The sequence below is a fragment of the Pseudonaja textilis genome, chromosome 3, assembly GCF_049901715.1.
Source record: "Pseudonaja textilis isolate UNSWEBS1 chromosome 3, rPseTex1.2, whole genome shotgun sequence".
In the NCBI taxonomy this organism is placed as follows: domain Eukaryota; kingdom Metazoa; phylum Chordata; class Lepidosauria; order Squamata; family Elapidae; genus Pseudonaja; species Pseudonaja textilis.
The window spans coordinates 151749530-151775405 of NC_141992.1; the positions used below are offsets into that span (position 1 = coordinate 151749530).

Here is a 25876-nt window from a genome sequence, read left to right on the forward strand (position 1 = left end):
CGAGGTTAAACACAACCCTGATGCAGCCCTCAATGAAATTGAGTTTGACACCCCTGCTTTAAAGCCTATTTTTTGTGCACATTAAAGTACCTTCGAAGTCTGTCTTTAGTTATAACTAATGTAAAACATATTTTATAAGAAAATCTATGCAAGCTACAGCTTTTTTCCATTCAGGTCAATGGCCAAATTCCTATAGATTTGGATGGAAAAATACAGGAGCATTTTACTTTATTATTTTATTTGTATGGCATCAAAGTAATTCTGGGTGGCTCCTAACTGGTAATTAAGTTATTATTTTAAAAAAAATATTGTGAACATTATTTCCAGATAATATTTTCTTAAGAAATAAACATTATTTCTTTAAGGATGGAAATAAAAATATCTGAATGAATTGTATGATTGCCAAATTAAAATACACTTAATTTTCTTTTATTCCCTATCAAAGTAATGAAGCTAATTTATGAAATCAAATGTGCGTATCAGTTCTGGTAAAGGGCGCATGCTTAAGTTGTTGCTGTGAGTTTACAAAAGCTTATTGCCCCTGGCATCCCTGTTTCTTTGTGTTTGTTCTTTGAATACTAAATCTGCATGCTTTTTCATACTGAGCTCCCTCTGGGAATAAAATTCCATCCAAATTAAGTATCAAAAGGCTTCTTGTTTGTTTATAGGCATGTGAGCATAATACCACAGGGCAATCTTGTGAGCAGTGTTTGCCAGGATTCTACGGAATGCCTTCGAGGGGAACCACAGGGGATTGCCAACCATGTGCCTGTCCACTGAGAAGTGCTACTAACAAGTAAACTGCTTATTGGAAATGATATATAAAAACTCCAGCAATTTCAGAATAGGCGAGGCCACTAAGGGACAAGGGAGTGGAGGAAGGAGAATCAGAATGGGAAGGGGGAAAAGTCAAAAATTTCACTTCATTCTTCTCAAATGGTCACTCTTGTTGGCTCAAATGAGGAAGTTTTGTTTTTCTCAGTTTTTTAAAAGTTAAAATGTAGCCTGTCTTGAAAAGTAGTGTTGTATGCTGCTCGCATTAAAAAAATATCTGATAGAATTTTGCTATTTATATGAAATAAGAGTAATTTAAGCTGAGTCTTGCCAAGTGATTGGTAGCAGTCCAGTAAATTGTTTCAGACATTCTGGAGACGTTTGTCTTTTAAGGGATTTAAACATTTTTTCTCCTAAGTACTGTGAATCTTTCAGATACTGTAAAGTTGTTTATGAAAATCCGCATGCATGTAGCTAAGAATGTAATAGTCAATATACTTACACAGGTGTAATACAATTTGAAACAATAATGAGCGGGGCTTGATTTTAAATAGGCACATGCAGGATTACACACTGATTATATTTTCCTGTGTTCACTAATTACTACATTGTGCAGTCATGAATTGTGCATGTATTTGATGCATTAACTTTGTATAATCTCTCTCATAATTCTTAAGTTATTTATTTTTAGTTTCAGTCCTACTTGTCATTTGGATAACAGAGATGAAGTTGTCTGTGATAAATGTGCTCCAGGATATGCAGGAGTCAGATGTGAAAGGTATGGAGTAGCAGAAATGGTTGTTAGTCAAATGTAATTAAACATAGAGGCAACTCATATTTATGATGTTTGTAATATCCTGGGGTCATGTGATTATTTTTTTAACTTCTGACAAGCAAAGTCAATGAGGAAGCCAGGTTTACTGAACAATCGTGTTACTAATTTAACAACTGCAGTGATTCAGTTTACAAATATGGCCAGAAAAGTCGTAAAATTTCACTTAACAAATCTCTCACTTAGCAAAATAAATTCTGGACTCGATTGTGGTTGTAAGTTGAGAGCTACCTGTAAACGTATTTTGAATGTGTACAATATGGTTTATTCCTTCAAGATCCAATAAGCCCAACTATCTGATATGGCCGATTGTCTCATATTACATCAAAAGCAAATGACCAAGAAGTTGAATTATTTTATATCCAAAATGTATTGCAAATTTGATCCCGAACTAACTCTTTCAAATATATCTAAAGTTTTCAATACAATTGCTAAATAGTCTCAGCATTAACTAGCATATCCAGCTATCAAAATATGATGTTTTGCTTTAACATCTATGACATAGGTATTGTTGGCAGTAAGGTTCTTTTGTTTGAAATGAATGGCTGATTAATGTGACAAAGTAATTTTCTTCAAAGTAGAAGAATTGTTAAAAGGGTTGCAGGAAAATAAAAGACAGTTGTCCTGAACTTGACCAGTCCTTGCTGGAAACATATCCGTAGCTGTTTAAATGTAAAATAAAAAAGAGAAATGAATAAAAAGAAAAAATAGAAAGTGCAGGAAAACATAAGGAAGGAAGGAAAACATAAGAATATAGTAAAGAAATACATAAAGAAATGATTTCCTCCTTCATCACATATATAAATAATTTAGTAACTTATGTAACAGAAGATTATGTATGTCTTCCTTTATTCATAACAAATCCTCAATAACTTCTGTTCAGTTCTGCATTAAAATCAGAAATAACAACATACCTATTTTCACCTTGATAAAATAAATCAGCTTTATTTCCTTCCTTTTTACTTTCAACAATTTTGATCTTTAGTTCCTTCAAAGGGTGTCCTAGAATTTGATTTCTTCCAATTTTTTTCTTTGTTCTTTCTCCCAAAATTCTTCAAAGCTTCCGTTTGTAAATCCAATTAAATAGTAAAGTTATCCAGGTCACTCTGTTGCTTTGTTATTTATATATCCCTTTTAATTATTAAGACATCAGCTCGTTTCATTGGTATCTGCAGTATAGCATCTTTTACATATCATTCTTATAGCCTGTCATTTTTAAATTTTCAATCAGTTTCAGTCTTGTCTTTTAATAGAGTCTGTCTATAGAGACAGATACTCTTAAAATTAACTTCTGGTTGCATTATTCAAAAATTTCCTTCACTGTGTTAAATATTAAAATATTTTGCTCCATTCTATATTAGTAAATCAAATTTAAGTGTTCTTCTCTTTTAATTGTAATCTATAGTTCCTTCTGGTTCCTCTAATGTCCAATCTTCAAAGTCTGGTTTTTTTAAAAAGAAATTCAAAACAGCAGCATTTTCCCATGGGAAGGATTCGTATAATTAATTCCAAGTTTTTATTGAAGATGGCTATTAGTTCACTTGTAAGTTTCTAAAATTTAAATTCTAATCCCCTTTTGCTGTTAATTCCAAAATATTTTTAAGACCTTAAATTTGTGTTTAAAACCTCTTTCACTAAGGATTGAAGGAACTCCACCTGGTGCTATCAAACTTGATTATTGATCCAAAGATTACTAATAACTGAAAAACAGTTAAGAAGCAATTTCTGAAAGTGATTAGAAAAAGAAACATGGAAACCCGGTGTCCCTTTGAAAGTTCCAACCATGATTTGAGCAAAAAGATTGATATTCCCTCATCACCCTGATCCACCAGAGACAACTATCTTGTGGTCTCATCATCAGGAACAACCGTATGGATCACCTGTGGGTGATCTCAAATCCATTCCAGATATGGAAAGGAATTATGACAAGTTGGTCTATTATCATCTCTTTATTCTGCTGCAGTTGTGGACTTTAGCAGAATTGTCTGCAGTTTGCCATTTCTTCCCTGGAAGAGCCAATGTTACTGTATTGATCCATCTTTTGCAGTTTTTATAACTTTCTTAAGCATGGTATCTGCAGTGATTTTTCTTTTTGCACAAATAGATCCAAATTATGAAAATAAATAGGAAATATGATTGTAGTCTTAACCATCTAAACAGACTCACTGTATCAGTAAGATGAGTGGCATAATAAACAAACCAACAAATTTCTACTCTGATGCAATTGTCCTATTTTATGTGCAGATGTGCAAATGGATATTATGGCAATCCTTTAGTGGCAGGAAAACCATGTATTCCTTGTGATTGCAATGGAAATGTAAACCCATTGGAAGATGGCCATTGTCATTCAGTTACAGGGGAATGTTTGAAATGCATTGGAAATACTGTGGGACATCACTGTGAAAGGTGTGCTGATGGCTATTATGGGGATGCAGTGACCAACAAACATTGTTATGGTGAGTTCCTCATGATCAAGTAAATATAAAGTATTTTTAGTTGAATACAGCCAGATTGGTCCCCTGATACTAAATGTCAACTCATAAAATATTTCTATGGTCTTTTTAGAGTTGCCAACAGAAAGGTGCGGGGGGAAGAGCAGTGTGGCAGCTTGGAAATCAAAAGTGCATTCCATAAATAGTTTTCAAAGATAGTAACTAATTTCTGCCACGGCAAAATTCTAACTGGAGAACATGATTGATGACTCTTGGCTATGGATGTGCCTCATTGGAGAATATGAATTATGATACACCCAGGGGGTGGGGGAATACCAGGGTCAAGGGTGACAATGAATTATGTGTGTCAAGTCAGCTACACCCAGGCAGTGCCGGACATGTTAACTCCCAATAAATCCTTTTGAAGTTTTGGAAGTTTGGCTCAAGACTCATGATTTAATTGGGTAATTGCAGAATCTGACACTAAACACTTTCATTGGGGGTATCATATCTTGTTTCGAACTGATGTTCTGCATAAACTTTTCATAGACTTTGTCAAATCATTTTGTTTTACAACAAGGAAATTGTTTACAACAGTTGATCTTAAGATTAGAGTGAAGGATACGTACTTCTACTTTAAAAATGTGAGGTTTTCAGTACAGTATTTACTCTCAATATCTTATCAACAATTACCAATCAACAATGTTTTTTTTTTTCTGCATTTGAGCTCTGCCCACCCCAAGATTGTGAGATTATCATGAATACAGTTTACTCATTAATAAAATTAGGGAAGTCTCCTTCGAGTAAAAATACTTTCCACTTACAGTTGGAGTTCCTTGTTTTGTAACATTAATTTCTTTTTCCAAAAGATATAAATTTAAAATTATAATGCCCAGACTATAGAAAAGTAAGAAATTAAATTCTACATTTTATTTGGAAAAAAAGTATATAATTGTTACTATTGTGTATTTTGTCACAATAATAATCATCTTTTATCTTTGTTCATTTTATATCTAAGTTTGTGAATGTGACATAAACGGCTCGGTTTCCAGCGTCTGTCATCATGAAACTGGCCTCTGCCAATGCAAAGCCAATGTAGTCGGAAAGAGATGTGATAAATGCTTGGTAAAAAACAGCAATTACCTTACTAACATATTATGTTTTTACTAATTATTTGTCCACAGGGTCTAACAATGTACATATTATTTAAATTTCAGTATAATGGTGAAACAATCTAGGTGTAATTCATAGTAACTGAAAGGCACAATCAAACTAAGATGATACACCAAAAAGGGATTTTATTCTTTTTTGCTTGAAGTCATACTGCCCACTGAGAGATCATAACAGACTGGCCTAATTTTAATTCCAGAGATCTTGGGAATAGAGCCTTATCTATTATCAGCCTACATCATTTACATCTGTCTCTCTTTTCTTTATTCCAAATACAGCTGGCATCTGCAAGGCAGGAATGCTGGGAAGTGACAAAAACATATTTCCCAGTCTCCAAGGAATTATGAGATCAGTTTTATAAATCAAATTGATTGAGAAAAAAACATTTAAAATGATAGCTATACTGTCTGTGAGAATGCAACAAAGTTGTTGGATAAAGCTTCAGATAATTGAAGTATCGCTTTATCATTAAACTTTAATTTTTATAGTAATTTAAAATTAGGAAATTAAAAATAGAAACAGATGCCCTGTTCATCTCCATAAAGGCATACTTGAATTGATGTAATTAAACTCTTTATTATAATAGTGTCCTATCCTCTTGTCACATTTTAGAATTGACCCATGCATTAAAAATATAAAAGCTAAAATTAGACAGCCAGAGGATCTGGCATTAATTCGAAAATTAACAAGCTTTTTATCTCACCAATCTTAAATATACCTTTGAAAGTAGTTTCATGTTTTCAACACTGGCAAATTCTAACTATCAAAATATTAAATATCTAACACATTTAGGAGCTGTTTATATGCTAATAAAGGTTGTACTTTCCCGCTAAATGTTAAATTTATGACATTAGCATTTAATTGGTTTGTCTAATCAACTTGATCTTGATGTATTTCTACATTTTGACAGATATTAGTAGATAGTTAACTGTTAAAATGTTTCATTATTTTTTTTTATTAGATGAATCCCAGGGCATTACTTTAAAAAGTACCCAAATGCTTTTTTAAAAAAAAAATTCTCTGTGCTGTAAACATAAGAGAGAAAAACATTCCTTTCTAATGCACTTCCAAAGAGAACAGCAAGAGTCTATAACAGGGGTCTCCAACCTTGGCAACTTTCAATTTAAATGTGGTATTAGAAAGGAGAAGAAGAAGCGGGAGGGGAAAGGATGATTTAAAAAGTATCCAAATTCTTTTTTCTTTCTTTCTTACAGTTTGGTTATTATGGCCTCAGTACTACAGCTAGTTGCCTTCCCTGCCTTTGCAGTAAAATTGGCTCAGCTACAGAAGATTGTAATGAAGAAGGACAGTGTCGTTGTGCACTAGGAGTGGCTGGAGACAAGTGTGGACATTGTGCTCCAGGGTTTTATGCATTTCAGGATGGTGGTTGCAAACGTAATTTTTATCTCATAAACAGATCTTGCAATAACTGAAATTGTTCTAAAAGTGAAAACAGCCCATTGCCTAGGAGCTACAAACACAAGAGTATCAAAGTGATATGAAATGCCTCTTTGAAGATATTCATGTTGTCTTTAACATGGAGAATTGTGCTATCTAATCTGTTTTTAGATCCTACAATATAGTTATTTTATATTTATTTATTTATTTTTATCCTGCCCTTCAAGTAACTCAAAGCGGTGAACGTACTTAACATTTTTTCCTCCTCATAGTTTCCCCATGATGACTTTGTGAGGTGGTTTGGGCTGAGAGAGAGAGAGAGAGAGAGTGTCCCAAAGCCACCCAGCTGGGTTTTCGTGCCTAAGGCAAGACTAGAACTCATGATTTCCTGGTTTCTAGGCCAGCATCAAACTACACCAAATGGAGTTTGTCTCTCTCTCTGCCTCTCTCTTTTTCTTTCATATTACTGTATGAAGCTGGTCCATTTTAAAGGTGAATACAGATGGAAAAGATCAGACAATAAAAAACACCTCACATTTACTTGCAAAAACATTTACTTGATATAGGCACAATAATGGATGATTAAATTTCTTTTAATAAAAATTGGAAAACAAATGTTAGGATTTTGCAAGGCATTGATTTTCAGAATGATTAAATCCTAGATTTTTAAAAACGAACTAATAATTCTTCCAATTTACTTGTTTCTGTCCTGCCCTAATTGCAGCTTGTGATTGTGCTCATACTCACAATACATGTGATAAAGATTCGGGACAATGCATTTGTGCTCCTCATACAACTGGAGAAAAATGTGAACTTTGTGAAGAAAATTACTGGGGTCATGATATAGAAAAGGGATGCAAGGTAATGTGCTAGTAATATGTTAAAAAGGGAAATTAAGAATTTTGAAAAGTTGGATAAAATTTAATGAATTATTTTATATAAAAATATAAATATTATGGTTTTTTTTCCACCATGGGTTATTTCAGAGAAGTTTCTTCTTTTTTAAAATGCATCTAAATGGATAGTTAATAGATAGACAGACAGACAGACAAGTAGACAGACAGACAGACAGACAGACAGACAGACAGACCGACCAACCAGGTTAAACCAAGATAAAATCTACCATACAATCCATGAAATACTTGGGTGTAAGTAAAATAATGTAGCACAAAGATTAAACCTAAAACTAGTTCTTAGGGTTAAGAAAAAACATTAAAATTATAAGTGAATTATAAAAATAGAAATTCAATCTACTGTGCATTAAGTTCAGGATATAGAAAAAAATGTTTTATAAAATCTTATCTAAAATATTAATAAATTGTGATTGTTGGAGCAAATACAAAGATATCACTCTTGTAGATCAATTGGGTATGTTCATATTTGCTATACAAAATGTTGCTACATTAGGTGTAATACGGCTTTTCTTGCCTGATGAAAAAAAATTAACGTAAGATTTCTCAGAAGGCGTGGACCAGAGAATCCGTCTTCTACTATAGTAAAAATGATCAATACAAAGTTTTATTTTTGCTAATCCAATTTTTAGACAATGCAAATGTAAATATCTCAATTGCTGAAGTTCTAAATTATTCTCTAATATGTTAATTGAACTGTAAGAAATCTTGCTATCACAACCTTTTGCACTGTTACCTATAAAAAAAGATTGTATAGAAAAATTTATTTCCTAGTTCATTTTTTTCACATTGTATAGTATATTTCATTTTTGTAATATACACTGCTCAAAAAAATAAAGGGAACACAAAAATAAGACATCCTAGTTCTGAATGAATGAAATATTCTCATTAAATACTTTGTTTATTACATAGTTGAATGTGCTGACAACAAAATCACACAAAAGTTATCAATGGAAATCAAATTTAGCAACCCATGGAGGTCTGGGTTAAATTAAAGTGGAAAAAAACACTACAGGCTGATCCAACTTTGATGTAATGTCCTTAAAATAAGTCAAAATGAGGCTCAGTAGTGTGTGTGGCCTCCACGTGCCTGTATGACCTCCCTACAATGCCCGGGCATGCTCCTGATGAGGTGGCAGATGGTCTCCTGAGGGATCTTCTCCCACACCTGGGCTAAAGCATGCCCCAACTCCTGGACAGTCTGTGGTGCAACGTGGAGTTGGTGGATGGATCGAGACCTGATGTCCCAGATGTGCTCAATTGGATTCAGCTCTGGGGAACAGGCAGGCCAGTCCATAGCATCAATGCCTTCGTCTTGCAGGAACTGCAGCCACGTGAGGTCTAGCATGTGGCTCTCAGTGGAACCCAGGGCCAACCACACCAGCATATGGTCTTACAAGGGTTCTGAGGATCTCATCTCGGTACCTAATGGCAGTCAGGCTACCTCTGGCGAGCACATGGAGGGTTGTGCAGCCCCCTTAAGAAATGCCACCCCATACCATTACTGACCCACTGCCAAATCGGTCATGCTAGAGGATGTTGCAGGCAGCAGAATGTTCTCCACGGCGTCTCCAGACCCTGTCACATCTGTCGCATGTGCTCAGTGTGAACCTGCTTTCATCTGTGAAGAGCACAGGATGCCAGTGGCAAATTTGCCAATCTTGGTGTCAAACGTCCTGCACGGTGTTGGGCTGTAAGCACAACTCCCACCTGTGGACGTCACGCCCTCATACCACCCTCATGGAGTCTGTTTCTGACCATTTGAGCAGCCACATGCACATTTGTGGCTTGCTGGATGTCATTTTGCAGGGTTCTGGCAGTGCTCCTCCTGTCCCTCCTTGCCCAAAGGCGCAGATAGCTGTCCTGATGCTGGGTTGTTGCCCTCCTACGGCCTGCTCCACGTCTCCTGATGTTCTGGCCTGTCTCCTGGTAGCGCCTCCATGCCCTGGACGCTACGCTGACAGACACAGCAAACCTTCTTGCCACAGCTCGCATTGATGTGCCATCCTAGATGAGCTGCACTACCTAAGCCACTTGTGTGGGTTGCAGACTCCATCTCATGCTACCACTAGAGTGAAAGCACCACCAGCATTCAAAAGTGACCCAACCATCAGCCAGAAAGCATAGGAACTGAGAAGTGGTCTGTGGTCACTACCTGCAGAACCACTCCTTTATTGGGGATGTCTTGCTAACTGCCTATGCTTTCCACCTGTTGTCTATTCCATTTGCACAACAGCATGTGAAATTGATTGTCAATCAGTGTTGCTACCTAAGTGGATAGTTTGATTTCACAGAAGTGTGATTGACTTGGAGTTACATTGTGTTGTTTAAGTGTTCCCTTTATTTTTTTGAGCAGTGTATTATAGCTTATTTTAAACCAGTGTTGAAAATATTGTATAAGCCAGCAATATATCTAGCAATTTTAAACCATAATACAATTACAATCATTTATTAGATAATGTACAGCAACAACAGTGCTTTGATGTTTATTGAAACTTTCTGAATTTTTCAAACTCCAACCTAGATTCACAATTTTAAAATCCAGGGAATTTTTCTAAATGGAACACCTCAAGAAACTATTTTCCCTGATTTCATTACAGTCAACTTTATTGCATCCTAAAATCATTACTACAAAGATATATTTGTAAATTACTTTGAGACAACTTTTAAAATAAGTTCCAATAATAATTTTTAGAGAAATAGCTATATTTCTCTTTCTTATAGCAAAACAAACAAATGCTCTTGTAAAAGAAAACAATATTGGTGACTTTTTAATGACTGCAAAAAGTATTTTTAAACATGTTTTTTTTTCAAATTATAGGATTCTATCTTTTTTTTTTCAGGCTTGCAATTGTAGTCATTTAGGTTCCCTCAGTCTCCAGTGTGACCAGCTGACTTCTCAGTGCCAGTGTAAGCAAGGATACGGAGGGGACAGGTGTGCCCTCTGTGCTTTGGGTTACAGGGACTATCCTGATTGTATTCCTTGTGACTGTGATGCGCGTGGGAGTAAAGCCGAGATGTGCAATCAAGGAATGTGCAGCTGTGAAGAGGAAACTGGTGTGTGTGTTTGCAAGGTATAGCATAATAATAAGATAAAGCATTGGCCTATTAGGATTTTCATAATAGTAATAGCAACTTAGACTTAAATACCGCTTTACAGACCTCCCTAAGCAGTTTACAAAGTCAGTATATTGCCCCCAACAATCTGGGTCCTCATTTTACCGACCTCGGAAAGATGGAAGGCTGGGTCAGTCTTGTACTGGTGAGAATCGAACTGCCGAACTGTAGGCAGCCAGCAGTCAGCAGACATAGCCTGCAGCCACTGCCCCACCATGGCTCTTAATGGTTTTAATCATGGTTGTATGTTGTAGGAGAGAGAGAAAGAAAGAAAACTTGGTAATATTTTGAAGCAGCAGGAATTGGGAAGCATTGTAAAGGCACTTCTGCAAAAAAACAAAATTCTCTAATCACTTTGCCATTATATCAGAAAAACTTACCCTAAAGAATCTCATGCTACATTTCTGGTGAAAGAGAAGAGAGAACCAACAGAACCTTTGTCAGTTTCGCCAGGCTATTTCTCTTAAGAGACCAGCTGAAGCCAAGTAATTAAGGGAATATAAAATTGAAGAAATGGGCAATCTAAGTATCTTTCAAGCCTCAGCATTTCAGGGTAAAAAACTTTTTCCAGTTTAGATACACCCGAACTGAGCCATAAATATATTAACTATGATCACAGAAGTTTGACGTTTCCTTTAAAGTGGGGTAGAGTCTTCATGGGGAAGTGAGTTGGCTAGAATTAATAGTTACCTAGGGAATAAATACAAGCTTCTGTAGGTGTCTTATAGAATTATACATACTAAATATCTATTGTTGACATATTGTTAAGGCTACAAAAATACTGTTATTCAAGCCATGATGCTGATCGTGATCTCATCTTGCTTCAGGATAATGTCTTTGGATTACACTGCAATGAATGCAAAAGTGGGACCTTTGCTCTACATGCTATTAATCCTTTGGGATGCATCCCTTGCTTCTGTTCTGGGATGACAGAATTCTGTGCAGAAGTAGAAGGTTATGTGCGAATTCCGGTTAGTAAAGTGTACCGGTCTTATTTTCTTTCTATTCTAATTTCTTCCTCGCTTGATCACACCTGTTCTTGGATTGGGAAGACACCAGAATGTTTGGAAGAGTCTTAATGTTTCATAGTGTTCTGTTCAGAATTTTTCTGCCATCAAGAATTTTCTATTTTATTAATTTAGACATATCCAATTCCAAATCAGTTTATTTTGCTACTTTTAAGTTTCTTAAAATTAGTTGCAAGCTGTTCTGGTTGATTGAAAGTTCAATGCAAATACTTAAGTAACTCATAAATAAGTGAGTAAATCACTTATTTATATGCATTCCACTTGCAGGAAATTTTATATTGTTTTGAATTGTTTTTACTATAGAATTCTCTATGCATTCTTGAAATCCAAGTTTGGTTTCTTTTTGCTTTCTTTTCCTGCAATCTTATCTTCAGCTGATTTATTCGTATATCTAGAGACAGAAGGAGAAAAATATAAACAATGAAACACAATTGTGCATTCAATGTAGAAGCAGCTTTATACTAATACAAAATGTAAGGTGCGTTAATAAAATTCGCTCCAAATTTCGAAGGATGGGTGATGTGTTAGTTGTTTTCAGGAAGCATGTGAAATTGTTCTTAGTCTGAGACCAAATGTAGTTCATTTTATGAAAACGGATAACCTCTTGGCTTGTTATTGCAGATAACACTGACTCTAGAACAGGAACTATTACACGTGGTTTCTCTCAGTAACTTTACTGGAACAAGCGAAGGTGTATTTTCCCAATTTCCAGACATAGTAATGGATGCAGCAACAGTCCGCCAACACTTGAATGCAGAACCCTTTTACTGGAAATTACCAGATCAATTCCAGGGAAATCAGGTAAACATTTATTTTTCTGTCCTTTCTGTAGATAAGTCTGCAACTGAATATCTAAAAATTCTGAAGAAAATTCACTGTGTATTTCTGAATACTTACATTCATTAATATACATTCACTGTATGTTCACAGCAAAACTATTACAATTTTACATATCTTTTATTTTTGAGACCACCTGCATAATTTTGAAAGCTACTAGACTCAATAAGAATCTAGACTCAGAATGAATTTAGAGACAGAGACTGTAGCATATTCCTGGGGTTGTAGCTAGCTAGTACTGTCATTGAAAGCCCAACAAAATGCCGTGGTTTTCTGACTCTGAATTGATGCTCTCTTAGCTGTCTGATGTGTTGGTAGTTGTTTAACATAATTGCTACTTGGATTTTAAAGCATGGTATTTTTTCTAAAAGGAAGATGAAGGTGTGTTTTGGGGGCAAGGTTTCCCATACTGGGGAAGTACAGACAGAGTCCAGAAGAATGAAGAACTAGTTGTATATTTTTACAATAATCTACATTTCCGAAGTTGCATTGTATTGTTTTCATTGTTTATTGTGCTTATTCTTGTACTTGATTTTTATGTAAGGCATATATATTAAGATTACATTAAAGAGAAGTGTGTGACATTTAGGGTCTTCTATTTGCTAAGAATATGGTAATAGAAAAATTGCTGTTGAAAGCAAGCAAATAATGAAAGCAAGTGATTAAAAGGTGACTAAAACTAAGAAGTAGAGAAATAATGAAATTATCCCTCAAGAAATCCAGAAGCAAGGATATCAACTAGTATTGGGGACTGTCGAATTACATATCTTCTTGTAACAAATGTTAATTTGTTTTCATCAAATTACAATATCTTGCAACATAGTTCCTCACCTCATTTCCCCCCCCACCCCCATATTCTCAGTGGAGAAGCTTGTAAATTTTACTTTTACTTTTCTAGAATGAAATGCAATTGTTAGCTTTAGATCAGGGCTGTCAAACTCATGGCCCACTGGCTGGATGCATCATGCGCTTGGCTACGCCCATGCCTGGTTTAGCGAAGGGGGAAAAAGTCACAATACACCACATGATGCTGCCGTGATGCCGCAAGTTTGACACCCCTGCTTTAGATTGTTTTAAACGTGCTTGTTTGAAATCTTAGATTCCTGAACTGGCTTTTTAAAACTGAATATAGGTTAAGCTGATTATATTTCTTGATCCTGATGGCACAAGAAATTATGCTTAATGGAAAGCAAAAAGCAAAACCTAATTATATTGACTCTCTTGAAAAATAAGAAATTCCTGCTTGATTTGTAAATGAAGTCAATATATGAAAAGTAGTAGGAAAAAAGAGATGATTCTGGAGATCAGAGTTTGGAGCAGACCACGAAGAAAAAAATGGTCTGCTACTAAACCTAGATTTTAGTACTTCAAAAGTATCTTAAATTAACAATATATTTATTTATCAAAACAGCTCATGTCATATGGTGGGAAATTGAAATATTCAGTAGCTTTTTTTGCTCTGGATGATCTTGGAACTGCAAATCTTGAACCACAAGTTCTGATTAAGGGAGGTCGCCCAAGGAAACAGGTCATCTACATGGATGTTCCTGCTCCAGAAAATGGATTAAGGCAAGATGAAGAGATACTAATGATGGAGGTAAGACTAAAATTTTGGTTATATGTGTAGAAATGTATCTAGAGTTTTTGCTCACAGTTGAATAGACACATTGTTTGCTCTTTTTTGTGTGAACATAAAAAAATCATAGGCCATTTCACTTCAGGTTATTTATGTTTTATAACGTATGTTGTATGACATCATCATGTGACATATTAAAATGTCTCATGTCCATGAAAAATGTCCTTATTCTCTTTCAAATTTTGATTGGAAACCTATAGAAATTGAATGAAACAATTCTAGAATTGTTTTTAATAATAAATATGTATTAGAAGTTATATATACATACATACTGTACATTCAGTATATACATACGTAATACATACATAAACTTGTCCCAGAACCAAAAGCGGAATACAAATATCAGAGTTGGTTTGGAAATCTTTGCACAAATTACTGAAAGACTGGTTGCTGAGCAACTTCTCAATAAAACGTATATGTAATATGTAAACTTTATGACTTGAAGAGGGCAAAAATGTTATCACAGTTATGGCATAAGCAATAATACTACTTTGGGTTTGAATCTATCAAATAATATTACTATATTTTGAGCAGGAGATATTTTCTTGCGTCAGCCTTGCTCCTTACAGCCTTGTGCATCTGACTTTGAAAATAATTTTCAATATCTTTCAAATTTAGCATAATAATTTAGAATATGCTTAATTTACTATATGTTTGTTTCTCCGGGTTATTAATTTTATTCCACTGGGCTCATAAAGCCAGTGAAGACTTAATTAGGAAAGTGTCATGACTAATTCTTATGATCAGCTTTATTAAATGCAGAAGCACTCTACATTTCATATGCAATTAATTTTGGCAGCTAAGGTGTTGAGGGAAATATTGATAATACTCATTCAGTGACTATTTACAATTACCACAGTGATAAAAAAGGAAGTTTATAACCAATGCTTGCATTTATGACCTTTGCAGATTTGTAAAGCAAAGGAAAACTGAAGTAAAATCATAAAGACAATCGCAGTGCTGACAAAGTTGCCAGCCCCAATTGTGGTCACTAAATGAGGAATACTTATACACAAAAAACTAAAAAACAATATGATTAACCAAGTATGTGTTATTAACAGTTTCTAATTAATTTATGTTTATATTTTTCTTGTCTTTACCAGAACACCTGGAAATACTTTAATGCTGTTTCAGATGAATCTGTTTCACATTCTGACTTCATGTCAGTTCTGAGCCATATTGAATATATTCTTATCAAGGCTTCATATGGTCAAGGATTGCAACAAAGCAGGTAAAGTGCTCAAACTTTGATATTATTTATTTAATTATTTATTAAATTCATATAGCCATCGGTCACAAAACAAGTGACTAGGAGGCATATAACAAAGTTAATAAACAAGAGTTCACAAATAACTATTATTTTTAAAAACATTGAAAACTATAAAATGCAGCTTAAAAATAATGGGTAATAATAATGGAGTCCTTTTATTAGTTCACCACATATTGTTCGGTATATATAAATATAAATATGATATAAAGTTATGCTGTTTTTGATGGTTATGCTTCTAAAAAATGTTTCTGATAATCAGGACATTTTTTCAGAAGAAGCTCTGAATGCAGCATGATAAAATGCGGATTATAGTGCACAGTTTAGCAATCCTTTGTAGGTTATCTGAAAAAATATTAGTGCATATTCAGAGAAACTTTAATAAACATACCTAATGACTACCATATTCAGGAACATTATTATCACAGGATTTGCTATGCAGAGCAGCCTTGCTCTTCTGGTCCTTCTAAATATTTGGGGATGAAAATGTCCAGAAATGTCTAGCCAGGAGGGCCATTTGTTTAAGCCTTTTATTAATTTTTCTTACCTACTAGTACCTCAAGAATCCAAATTTTGTGTTTTGAAATTTATTTCTACCTTTTAATTTTGTAACCTATAGCTCTTTGCAGAAGCCATCCCAATTGGTAGGAAATAATAAGGAATTGTTATCTCTTGTCTGATAAATGAAGATTGCCTCATTTTTACTTTGTTTTTATGGAACACCTTTTAGAATCTCAAATGTCTCCATGGATATTGCAGTGAAAGCTGATTACATGCCTTTGGCCAAGGAACCAGCTCACCACATTGAAAAATGCCTGTGCCCTGGAGGTTATGCAGGATTCTCCTGCCAGGTATGGTATGTCTTAGTGAAAAAAAAATTTTTTAGGGTAACATCTTGTCATACCTTAAATGCCTTATTTAAAAATAAGTCTACCATGTTAATAACGTTCTTTTCTGTGTAGGATTGTGCACCCGGATACTATAGGGAGAGGCATGGAAACGCACACCTAAAAGTGTTACCCTCAGTAGTTTCATTATGTGTGCCCTGCCAGTGCAACAATCACAGCAGTGCTTGTGATTCAGAAACAGGGAAGTGTTTGGTATGTAAACTCCTACAAATAATCCTTTTTGTATCAATATTTGGGAGCTGCCCAATTTGCTTTAAGGTGGACAGTTATATAAATGTTTAAAATAAATGAAATAATTCAAGATAAAAAAGACCTCTGAAAAGTAAGATTTACAAAGCTAATACAAACAAGTATTAGACTATGAGAGGTTATTTTCTGAAAGAAACTAGTACAAGGAAAAAAGGATTGAAACACTAAATTAAACTGAGGCACACAATATTTCAAGATGCTCTGAATTCAAAATAACTGTTTCTATGGAGTGTGCTGCAGTAGTTTAGGTTAGCATGGTGGCCTTAACCACTTAAATTTTACAATTTTAATTGAAACATTATAAAAAATGAATCACTGATGGAGATGATTCAGGTGGCTTGAAGAAATTAGGGCAATCATCAAGGAATGTTAAAATAAGAAACTGAACTAATTACTTTCATTCCAAGGATTACCCATATTGAAATGGCAAGAATTTTCTACAGTTTTACTCCATTGGTTTTCTATAAATACCAATCTTTTTATAATTAAAGGAATACATATATTATCTGTTATTCCTGTCTATTGACATTTTAGGTAATTAGTAGGAGCACTGTGTATTTATGAAGTGGAAATTATTATTATTTTAATTTTAAAATTCATGAATTATTGCTTCCTAGGATTGCAGAGAAAATACAGTTGGTGATCACTGCAATATTTGTGCCCCTGGTTATTACGGCAAAGTTAAAGGATCCATCAATGATTGTTCACCATGTGCATGTCCAAGAACGAACCCTGAAAGGTAGCTAAGTATTCACCTAGCTGGCTTAATGATTATTTTACTTAATATAGTATTATATCAATAATAGATGGTGTGGCCAGCTACATTTCTAGGTGATTATACCTTCTTTTTAAAATCCTTGACTAAAATGGGATTTGTAATTCAGCTTAGTCAGATAATTTAATAGACATTATCATAGTCTAGTGGTTGATCTTGTGGTTGCATCACATCAGCCTTTCACAATGACTAAACATAATAATGCAACATTTTGGGAAAGTATTAGGCTACACAAAGACTGCAACAAGGAACAGATTTTTTTTTTTTAAAAAAAACAAGTTTTATTGATTTTACAAACAAACAAACAAAACAAAACATCATTAAACATTAAAAACATAAAACCTCTTTCCATTGTAGATCTTTACAAGGCAGGTAACATATTGCTTTATATCACGTACTTATAATTTATCCCATTTCCATATAAACACGTAAATTCCCTTTACCAAATTCCACATTGTTTCTCTTTAATCATTATTCAATCGTATTTCCTTTCTAATTTATCTGGTATTCAGTCATCACATTTATATTTTCCTCTGGCTTGTTTATAATTATTCTCATCTAGTCTTCCTCCGAGATTTTATTATTTAATTCTTAATTAAACACACACACATAAGACATGAACATAAAAACATAAAACTTTCTTCTAGAAAGTAACTTGGCCCCAGATTACCTCTTTTTGTATGGACTTCAATTGAATTCATGCTCTTCTTATATACCATTACCCTTCTTATTTACCATTCTATATCTATTATATAACTCCTCTCCACTTTTGCCTCATCTTAATTCTGTTTTATATATTTAATCTTGCTTTAAAGAAAAATATTTTTATATCTTTTGTCCATTTCTCCATTTACATCTGTCTCATTTCCAATTTAAAAAAGAATAGTTTCCCCTGGAATCACTAATCGGAGTATGATGCCTTTCTATCATTCCCCTGAATTAAAATTTAAAATAACACCTAAATCCCAATCAGATTCTGCTTAGTACATTCTACTATTTCAGAAACCAATACTACAGTAATAAATCCATAACAGTCAACACATTAGTCCATTAAACTCTATATTTAAACTAATATTTTAAACATTCTGTTTAGTATTTTATTAAAACTTAATATCATTCATTATTAAACCTTTTAAAGTTATACCTTGATATTTTAGTCTTTTATTAGATCTTAAAAAGTTCTGATTTATCTACTTATAATACAAATACCACTATTACAATACTCATGTGTACTTTGCAGAATCCCCCCCTTTTTTAAAAAAGCCCCATATATTACCCATTATCCCTAAAAAAAATTTCCTTTTCTCTATCTTGCTTTATACCTTTGTAACTTTTTCCTCCCTTTTCCCTTTCCTTGTTAGCCCGCCTAAACTTTTTACCCCCTCCTCTCCAAACCTCTGCCTTCTTGATTTCCCCTTTCTGTTGCATTCCTCTTTCCTTTTGCTTTCTAGCATTCTGTTGTTTTTGCATCTTCTTTTTCTCTTTCATAAACATTTTTTTATTTCTTAAGTCCTTCCTTTTCGCTCCTCTCTTTCTCCTTTCTTTCTTAGTCACACCGTTTAGTTCATTAAAAATGGCTTCTTCTTCCTCGGCTTCTTCCAGCTGTTGTTTAATTTGCTGACACATGACAAGTGCCATATCTAGGAAACAAAGGGCTTCTCCCATAACATCTTTGCCTTCTTTCTTTATTTTTAAATATTGTTTTTTTAGTTCATCAAGAGATAGAGCCATTTTAAACTGTTTCTTCTTCTCTTTCTGTATCCTCTTCTTATTATTAAACCAATCAGTTATTTTCAAACTTAAAACAGTTCCCAAAAGTCCCAAAGTCCCACAGTCATCAAACAGTCCAGGCAGAGTACAAGCTTCTTCTTTTTACAATTTCTCTTCTAGGGTTGAAGTCAAATTAGGGAAAGAAAAAACGTCCAATCTGTGCTTTAGGTCTTTCTTAGAATTAATTTCTGTTCTCTTTATCTTCAAGGCATCCCCTCCAGCAAAGTCTTAGAGTAAAAATTTGTTTTCCCATGCCTCTCCCTTCCCACTTATAACAAAGGAGTTTAAGTTTTACCTTCTATCAAAAGGCTGGTTTCCCTTGTCCATTTGTTAATTCCATAAGGGAGGGAGAGTAACTTCCCCTTTTCGTCACTTTTCTTCGCAGCTGAAAACATCAATCGGGAACATTATAGCTTCCCAGGTGTTAAATATGTCATTAAGGTCCCAGTTCGACCAAGAAAAGACTTTCGTTTCAAAACTCCTTCTTCCTCCTGCGCATTCTTTATCCAGTTGCCGGCTTCTTTATGGCGGCCATAAAGACCACCGCTTCACCGTCTTGAGAGAAGGGGGTTATTGCCGGCTGGGGGGGGGGTTGCGATAGCCCACACCCCCTGTCCGGATCCCCCCTTTCTTCAGCTGCCCCAACAGGGCAGCCTTAGCCTCCAAATCCGTCAGGATCAGAGGCACCAAGGCGGCTAGCACAGCAGGGATCGCAGAGAAGGCGAATCCCTGCTGTCACCGAAGCCGACAAACCGGAAGTCAACAAGGAACAGAATTGTATTTGTGCATTAATATAGTTACGCAACAATCTTATTTACCTAGGGAAATGGCTTATTGTAATCAATGAGACTGTGTGTGTGTGTGTGTGTGTGTGTGTGTGTGTATGTATTCAACTTTGTTCAGGTATTTTCCCAGGTCATTATAGTTGTGCTTTTAAAGTTGTAGCAACGTTTCGGCAGAATCTCATCTGCCATCATCAGACTTCTGTATAGTGAAGCCTGATGATGGCAGATGAGATTCTGCCGAAACGTTGCTACAACTTTAAAAGCACAACTATAATGACCTGGGGAAATATCCAAATAAAGCAATAAAGCTGAATACCATACATATAAATACCTGCGAATATGAATATATATTTATATATTTATATATTTATATTTATATATATTAATATCCCTACATACCTAATTATACCTATACAACAAGATATTGGGGTGATAATGGGGGGATTCAGGTTCAGGTTCACCCACATCTTTTGTAGATCATTGTGTTACTTTGGGTCAACCACACAATGACAGCCGAAATTATTTCATGGGATTATGATGGGGAAAAAATGGGGAAAGCAAGGGCTGTCTATTTCTTTAAGCCCTTGGATGAAACAATACAAATCTAATAAATAAAGGTATATACCAGTTGGGATAAATATGTTTTTCCTAAACCTAATGATTTCTTTGTTCTTCAAGCTTTAGTCCAACATGTGTTGCAAAAGGTATAAAAGATTTCCACTGCAATGCTTGTGTCACTGGATATGAAGGGCAGTATTGTGAAAGGTAAGATATTCAATTCATTAAAACTTTTGCAACAAATGTGCCTACATTAAGAAGAATTGACATAGCTTAATTTTAGTTGATTCAGACAGCATTAGGCAAAAGGAATGCAAAAATTCATTACCTTATTAGAAATATAGTAGATAACAAGTTGCTGTTATGTTTTCTTGTAGAATTAAAGTATTAACATAAAAACCTAATGACTATTAAACCTGATTTATTGGCTATCTCTGTGTTCTTCCGGCTTGTGGTTCTTCAATAGCAATAGCATTTAGACTTATATACCGCGTCACAGTGCTTTACAGCCCCTCTCTAAGCGGTTTGTAGAGTCAGCATGTTGCCCCAACAATCTGGGTCATCATTTTACCCACCTTGGAAGGATGGAAGTCTGAATCAACCTTGAGCCAATGAGACCTGAACTGCCAAACTTCTGGCAACTGGTGATCAGCAGAAGTAGCCTGCAATATTCTAACCACTGCACCACCACGGCTCCTAATGCCCTTCAACATAGGGAATATGTTGTATGTTTAAGTCTCAGGCTATTATGAGATTTGTAGCATGCTAAAATAAAAGACGAGATCCTGAAAGGACAGAGAGGACATTATAGTTTTATGATAAGTGGTATCTCAAGGTATCTTTTTTAAAAAAGAAGGCTAGACATTCAAGAAAGGCTAACTTGTCTTGGTTCTTTCTAGATGTTCTCCAGGTTACTATGGACAACCTAGAGTACCAGGTGGCAAATGTCAGCAATGTCAGTGCAATCAAAATGGTTCTCTCCATCACCACTGTGATCATATTTCTGGGCAGTGTGTTTGTAAGCAAGGTGTAACAGGACAGTTGTGTGATCAGTGTGATTCAAGGCACATTCTTGTGGAGAATGAATGTGTTTGTAAGTGCTTTATTTTTATTTTTCCCATTTGCTTTTTAAGTTGAAGTATGCCTAGAATGGGAACTGTTAAGTGCTGTTTAGTATTATTCAATCTGTAAGATATTGCTGCATGAAGCATATTTGTTCAGTTACATTCTTTAAAAAATGCTGTTTGTATTTTGGATATGACAGCTAAATAGATGAAGCTATTGAATAGTGTAAGTATTCCTGTAAGGAAAAGAAAGGAAATAGTTACAGAAAGAAATGCACATACAGAGAAGGAATAAAATTGCATAAATTTAAAAATATCCACTTAATATATTTATTTGTTGTGCATAGTTTCCACTTAACAAAGTTCTCCACTTAACAAAATTTGAAGGTTAAGAACTCTGTTTTCTGATCAATAAAGAATTATTGAGGAATAAAAAGCAGTGTGGAGGAATGAATGTAAATTCAATTAGTGAGAGAGTTACTCTAGATTCTCTGTTGGAAATAGGGGTTTTCAACATATGCATAGTTACCTGGAGTTATTATTTAGTATAATTATAAAGAAGTGGCAATGAAGAACTCCAAAAATGTTTCAGAAACTGAAGGAATGAGTGTCTAAATGGTAAATGCCATGAATGCCATGAATTAAAGTACATTATAAAATTTGTAACCATGTATATGATGATAATCTAACCATAAAAGAGTCTCTGAAGTTGTGTGGGTTTTTCCTGTATACTGTATTTTGGAGGCCAAGCATGAGACTCTAAAGAGATATCACAAAGGTTGTCATTCTTGTGTTAATCAATGAAATAATCTGTTTTTAAGAGGTACAAATGTGGGGGCTGCCTCTCTCCTTTTTTGTTTTTGGAATATATTTCACTTTCTGTTTAGTTTATGAATATACAAAACTTAATGTAAGCATTAATATAATATGTGTATTAACATGAAAACAAAATCTATAAATTCTTTCTTCAGCTTGTGATGATGACTGTACAGGGCAGTTGTTGAATGATCTGGATAATTTTGACAAAGCTATGCATTTGGTAAACTTAAATGGTGCTATCTTGGCACCTTATGGAGCACTTTCAGACTTGGAAAATGCCACAAAACATTTAAAGGTGTGTAAGCTGTTGCTTATCTTTTATATTGCAGTTTATATTATTGTGTAGGTAGCTGAAGATTAATATATTGATTACCACTGGGCTATTTTAAGTATGGTATGATTGGTTCTTATTCCTTCTATGATAAAACACTACTTCTAATTAGAAATAATTCCATGGAAACAACTGTTCTGAACTTGCCACCCACTAAGCCATGGTTGAGAGCTGGGCTGATAAATATTATGGTTAAGGAACAGCTTCTTGTCTTACTGTAAATCCTATATAAAGTGCATTAAAATAAATCTATGTGTTATTTCATGGAAAGAGACCGTTCATTTCACATGTTGAATTCAGTGACGATGATACTCCTAATAATAACAATGTTCCATATAGTTGTTATTATTTATATAATTACTTGTATAATTGCCTTTATAAAATATTTTCAAATAGAATAAAACTGAAAGGGGACATTTTTGTAGTTAGCCGCGCAGCTATCCAATAGTAATAGCACTTAACGTTTATATACCACTCCATAGAGGTAGCCATACAGCACTCTCTCAATGGTTTACAGATGATAGCATATTGTCTCCAACAATCTGGTCCTCATTTTACCAATCATGGAAGGCTAAGTCAATCTTGAGCTGGTCAGGATCAAATTCCCGGCAGTGGGCAGAGTTAGCCTGTAATACTGTATTCTAACCACTGTGCCACACATATGCTTCCATTCACATTTTGCACTGTGCAACATGTGAATGCGAACATATGTGGTATGCTCCCAGTGCCCCTCATCACTGATTCTCAAGAAATATTTGTTTTAAGGTGTTCCTGAGAGGTTCTATGTATGTGCTTATGCAAGTTCTGAATCACATTATTCCCTTCAAATCTGGATCACCGTGCAGCACTGGTAAAATTACATTGAAAGGTTATTACACATTCAGATTTTCAAAGATTCATCAATTGAATCTATAACTTAATATTTTTTAGACTGTCTCACTAACATCTTGGCTGAATTAAAATCTCACATGTTGATCAGTTTGTTTTTCAGTCACATACCAATGTAATATAGTATTTATTTCATTTTCTATTATATACCAACAAATTTCCTCGTTATTATACAGACATTTTAAGGTTTTCTAGGAAAGTTATTTGATGAAAAGGACTGTTAAAGCAACTAAGTGGGAATAATTGCATGCTAAAAGGTCTGAATTTAAATTCTTGTCTCCAATCTTGAAGCTGTTTGCATACACATTTTATTTCCAGGACGCTTTGGGAGTTGAAGAAAGTCCAAACTCTTTAATGAAAATCATGAATGGCAATCTTGATACAATATCAAATGTTTCAGATCAGTTCTACAACAAGGTAGGGATTTTGCTTCTTTATTTCAAGTTTAAGCTTACCTATTAGAAAAACAGGTAAAGTAAAAATTGGTAAAGTAGACCTGCAAGTAGAAGATACACCACAACATTGAATTGAATTGGGTAATTATAAATGTTTAGCTCTGTATTTACTGAGTGAAAATCTGTTTCAATAAAGAAGCACAAGATTTCCTTATTTACTGAAGAGCTTATCTAAAGCAGGGAAGATTATTATGTACCTTCACAGGTTATTTTATTTTATTTTGCCTGCCTTAGAGATTCGACTCAGCTGAAATATTTAATATTTTTCTGCCCTAGCAGTGTGCATGTATGTAAGTGTGAGATATGTGGAAAATTTGTGTCTGTGTGTAGCTTAAATGCCAAAATACGGCAAAATTAAGAGAAAAAAATCAGCTAATATTAATATATTGATTAAAATTAATTTCTTGTAAAATAAGAGTTGTAGAATTGTTCCTCATATCTGTCAATTCACATGTAATATAATCACATACATCTCCTTGCAACAATTACAATTAGACTGAAATAAGCATGGGCAAGAACAAAGGAGAAAGAAAAGTCTGAAAACAACAAGAAAGGGTTTGAACCTTTGCAGTAAATTGCATAGAGTTTAGTAGTTCTTATTCCCAAGTTGCTGCTTAGTCCAGCCTACTTACTTAGCAGCTCAAAGAAATGTAAGAACACTGTCAAAAGAGTCTTATTTTTGTTACGATAAAAAGATCAGTTAGGCTGTAGGGATAATAATAAATTAATAAAATAACAAAAAGGAAATCCTGGCATGCTTACTATAGAATAAAGGCTATTGAGTTCAATGCCTTTGTCTACATTCATGGTGACTCTTTGGTCGTTCATGGAAAACTGATCTCTACCTCACTTATGGTCTTCTTACACATCTTCTGGTGCATGGTAATTTGTCCCTTCTCCAATCATTACCTTTCATTATTTTCAGCAAAAACTACTACCTCTACCTTTTACTGGCTCTGTTAAGCTTTTCTTAGGGATTATAAGATTATCTCTTCTAAAATTCAAATGCAAGTATTTATAAATGCCGTTGCTTTTCCATTGAAAAAGTTTTTAGCATAGATGTTAAGTATCTGAAACACATCACTCTTTCTGCAGCATTTATTTGATAAAAATAATATAAAATGCTATTTTTACCAAATAAAAGGTTTGTTTTGCATGTAATTGAGTGACAATTGTACATATGTTCCTTATTCTTTGTTACGGTAATTAAGAGTCACAATTTCAATAGCATATTTCATAAAAATATATATTTGCTTTTTGTACTAGTTAACAAGAATATTAGAAAGAGAAGAAAATCTCAACAATGCTACAGAAGGTACCTTGAACAAGAGTAAAGAATTGGCTAAATTTATCAACACATTGCAGGCATCTATGAAAGGTAATGTGATTGGCTTGGGACTGTTATAGTTTTGGAGTAGAAATTAAATAAATAAAAATCTATTGTTTCTGTATTTGTATAAAATGATTTTTAAAATCCTTTTTTCTTCCCAATTATTTTTTTCTTTCTCCACCAAGTGCTTGTGGAAATGGCAGCTACTCTTAACACAACAGGAGATAGTGATTTCCCACAATCAAATAAAACACTTCAGAAATTGCAAGATGATATTCCCATGATGTTGGACATAATGCGTAGAAGGTATTTCCAGCAACTGCGTCAAGATAGTATACATGAATTAAAGTAAGTCTTTTTGCGGCTTGCTGCAGTGATCATAATTAATATTTAAGACAAGTAGAGAAAAATGTATCTGTCCTTTTATGATAAGAATGAATTGCTAAATGTAATTTCTAAGATGCTTAATGTATTAAATCAAATTAAAAGCTTAATGTCGTAAAACAACGGGATTTTCATTAAAATTAGAATTCATAATTTTT

General features: G+C 34.3%; 1 protein-coding gene across 2 annotated transcripts in view; it reads left to right on the forward strand.

Moving 5' to 3' along the window:
* LAMA1 (laminin subunit alpha 1) overlaps positions 1 to 25876 on the forward strand; it is a 94700-nt gene that overhangs the window by 37845 nt on the left and 30979 nt on the right. For both annotated transcript variants that reach the window (XM_087931097.1, XM_087931098.1), the window contains exons 17-36: positions 669 to 796; positions 1466 to 1552; positions 3851 to 4062; positions 5057 to 5163; positions 6423 to 6603; positions 7331 to 7467; positions 10361 to 10591; positions 11462 to 11605; positions 12284 to 12463; positions 13911 to 14096; positions 15239 to 15366; positions 16133 to 16253; positions 16365 to 16502; positions 17177 to 17298; positions 20568 to 20654; positions 21347 to 21540; positions 22483 to 22625; positions 23868 to 23966; positions 25271 to 25382; positions 25520 to 25682. In XM_087931097.1, the coding sequence (XP_087787223.1) occupies positions 669 to 796; positions 1466 to 1552; positions 3851 to 4062; positions 5057 to 5163; positions 6423 to 6603; positions 7331 to 7467; positions 10361 to 10591; positions 11462 to 11605; positions 12284 to 12463; positions 13911 to 14096; positions 15239 to 15366; positions 16133 to 16253; positions 16365 to 16502; positions 17177 to 17298; positions 20568 to 20654; positions 21347 to 21540; positions 22483 to 22625; positions 23868 to 23966; positions 25271 to 25382; positions 25520 to 25682 (2900 nt within the window). The remainder of the gene's footprint in view (positions 1 to 668; positions 797 to 1465; positions 1553 to 3850; positions 4063 to 5056; positions 5164 to 6422; positions 6604 to 7330; positions 7468 to 10360; positions 10592 to 11461; positions 11606 to 12283; positions 12464 to 13910; positions 14097 to 15238; positions 15367 to 16132; positions 16254 to 16364; positions 16503 to 17176; positions 17299 to 20567; positions 20655 to 21346; positions 21541 to 22482; positions 22626 to 23867; positions 23967 to 25270; positions 25383 to 25519; positions 25683 to 25876) is intronic.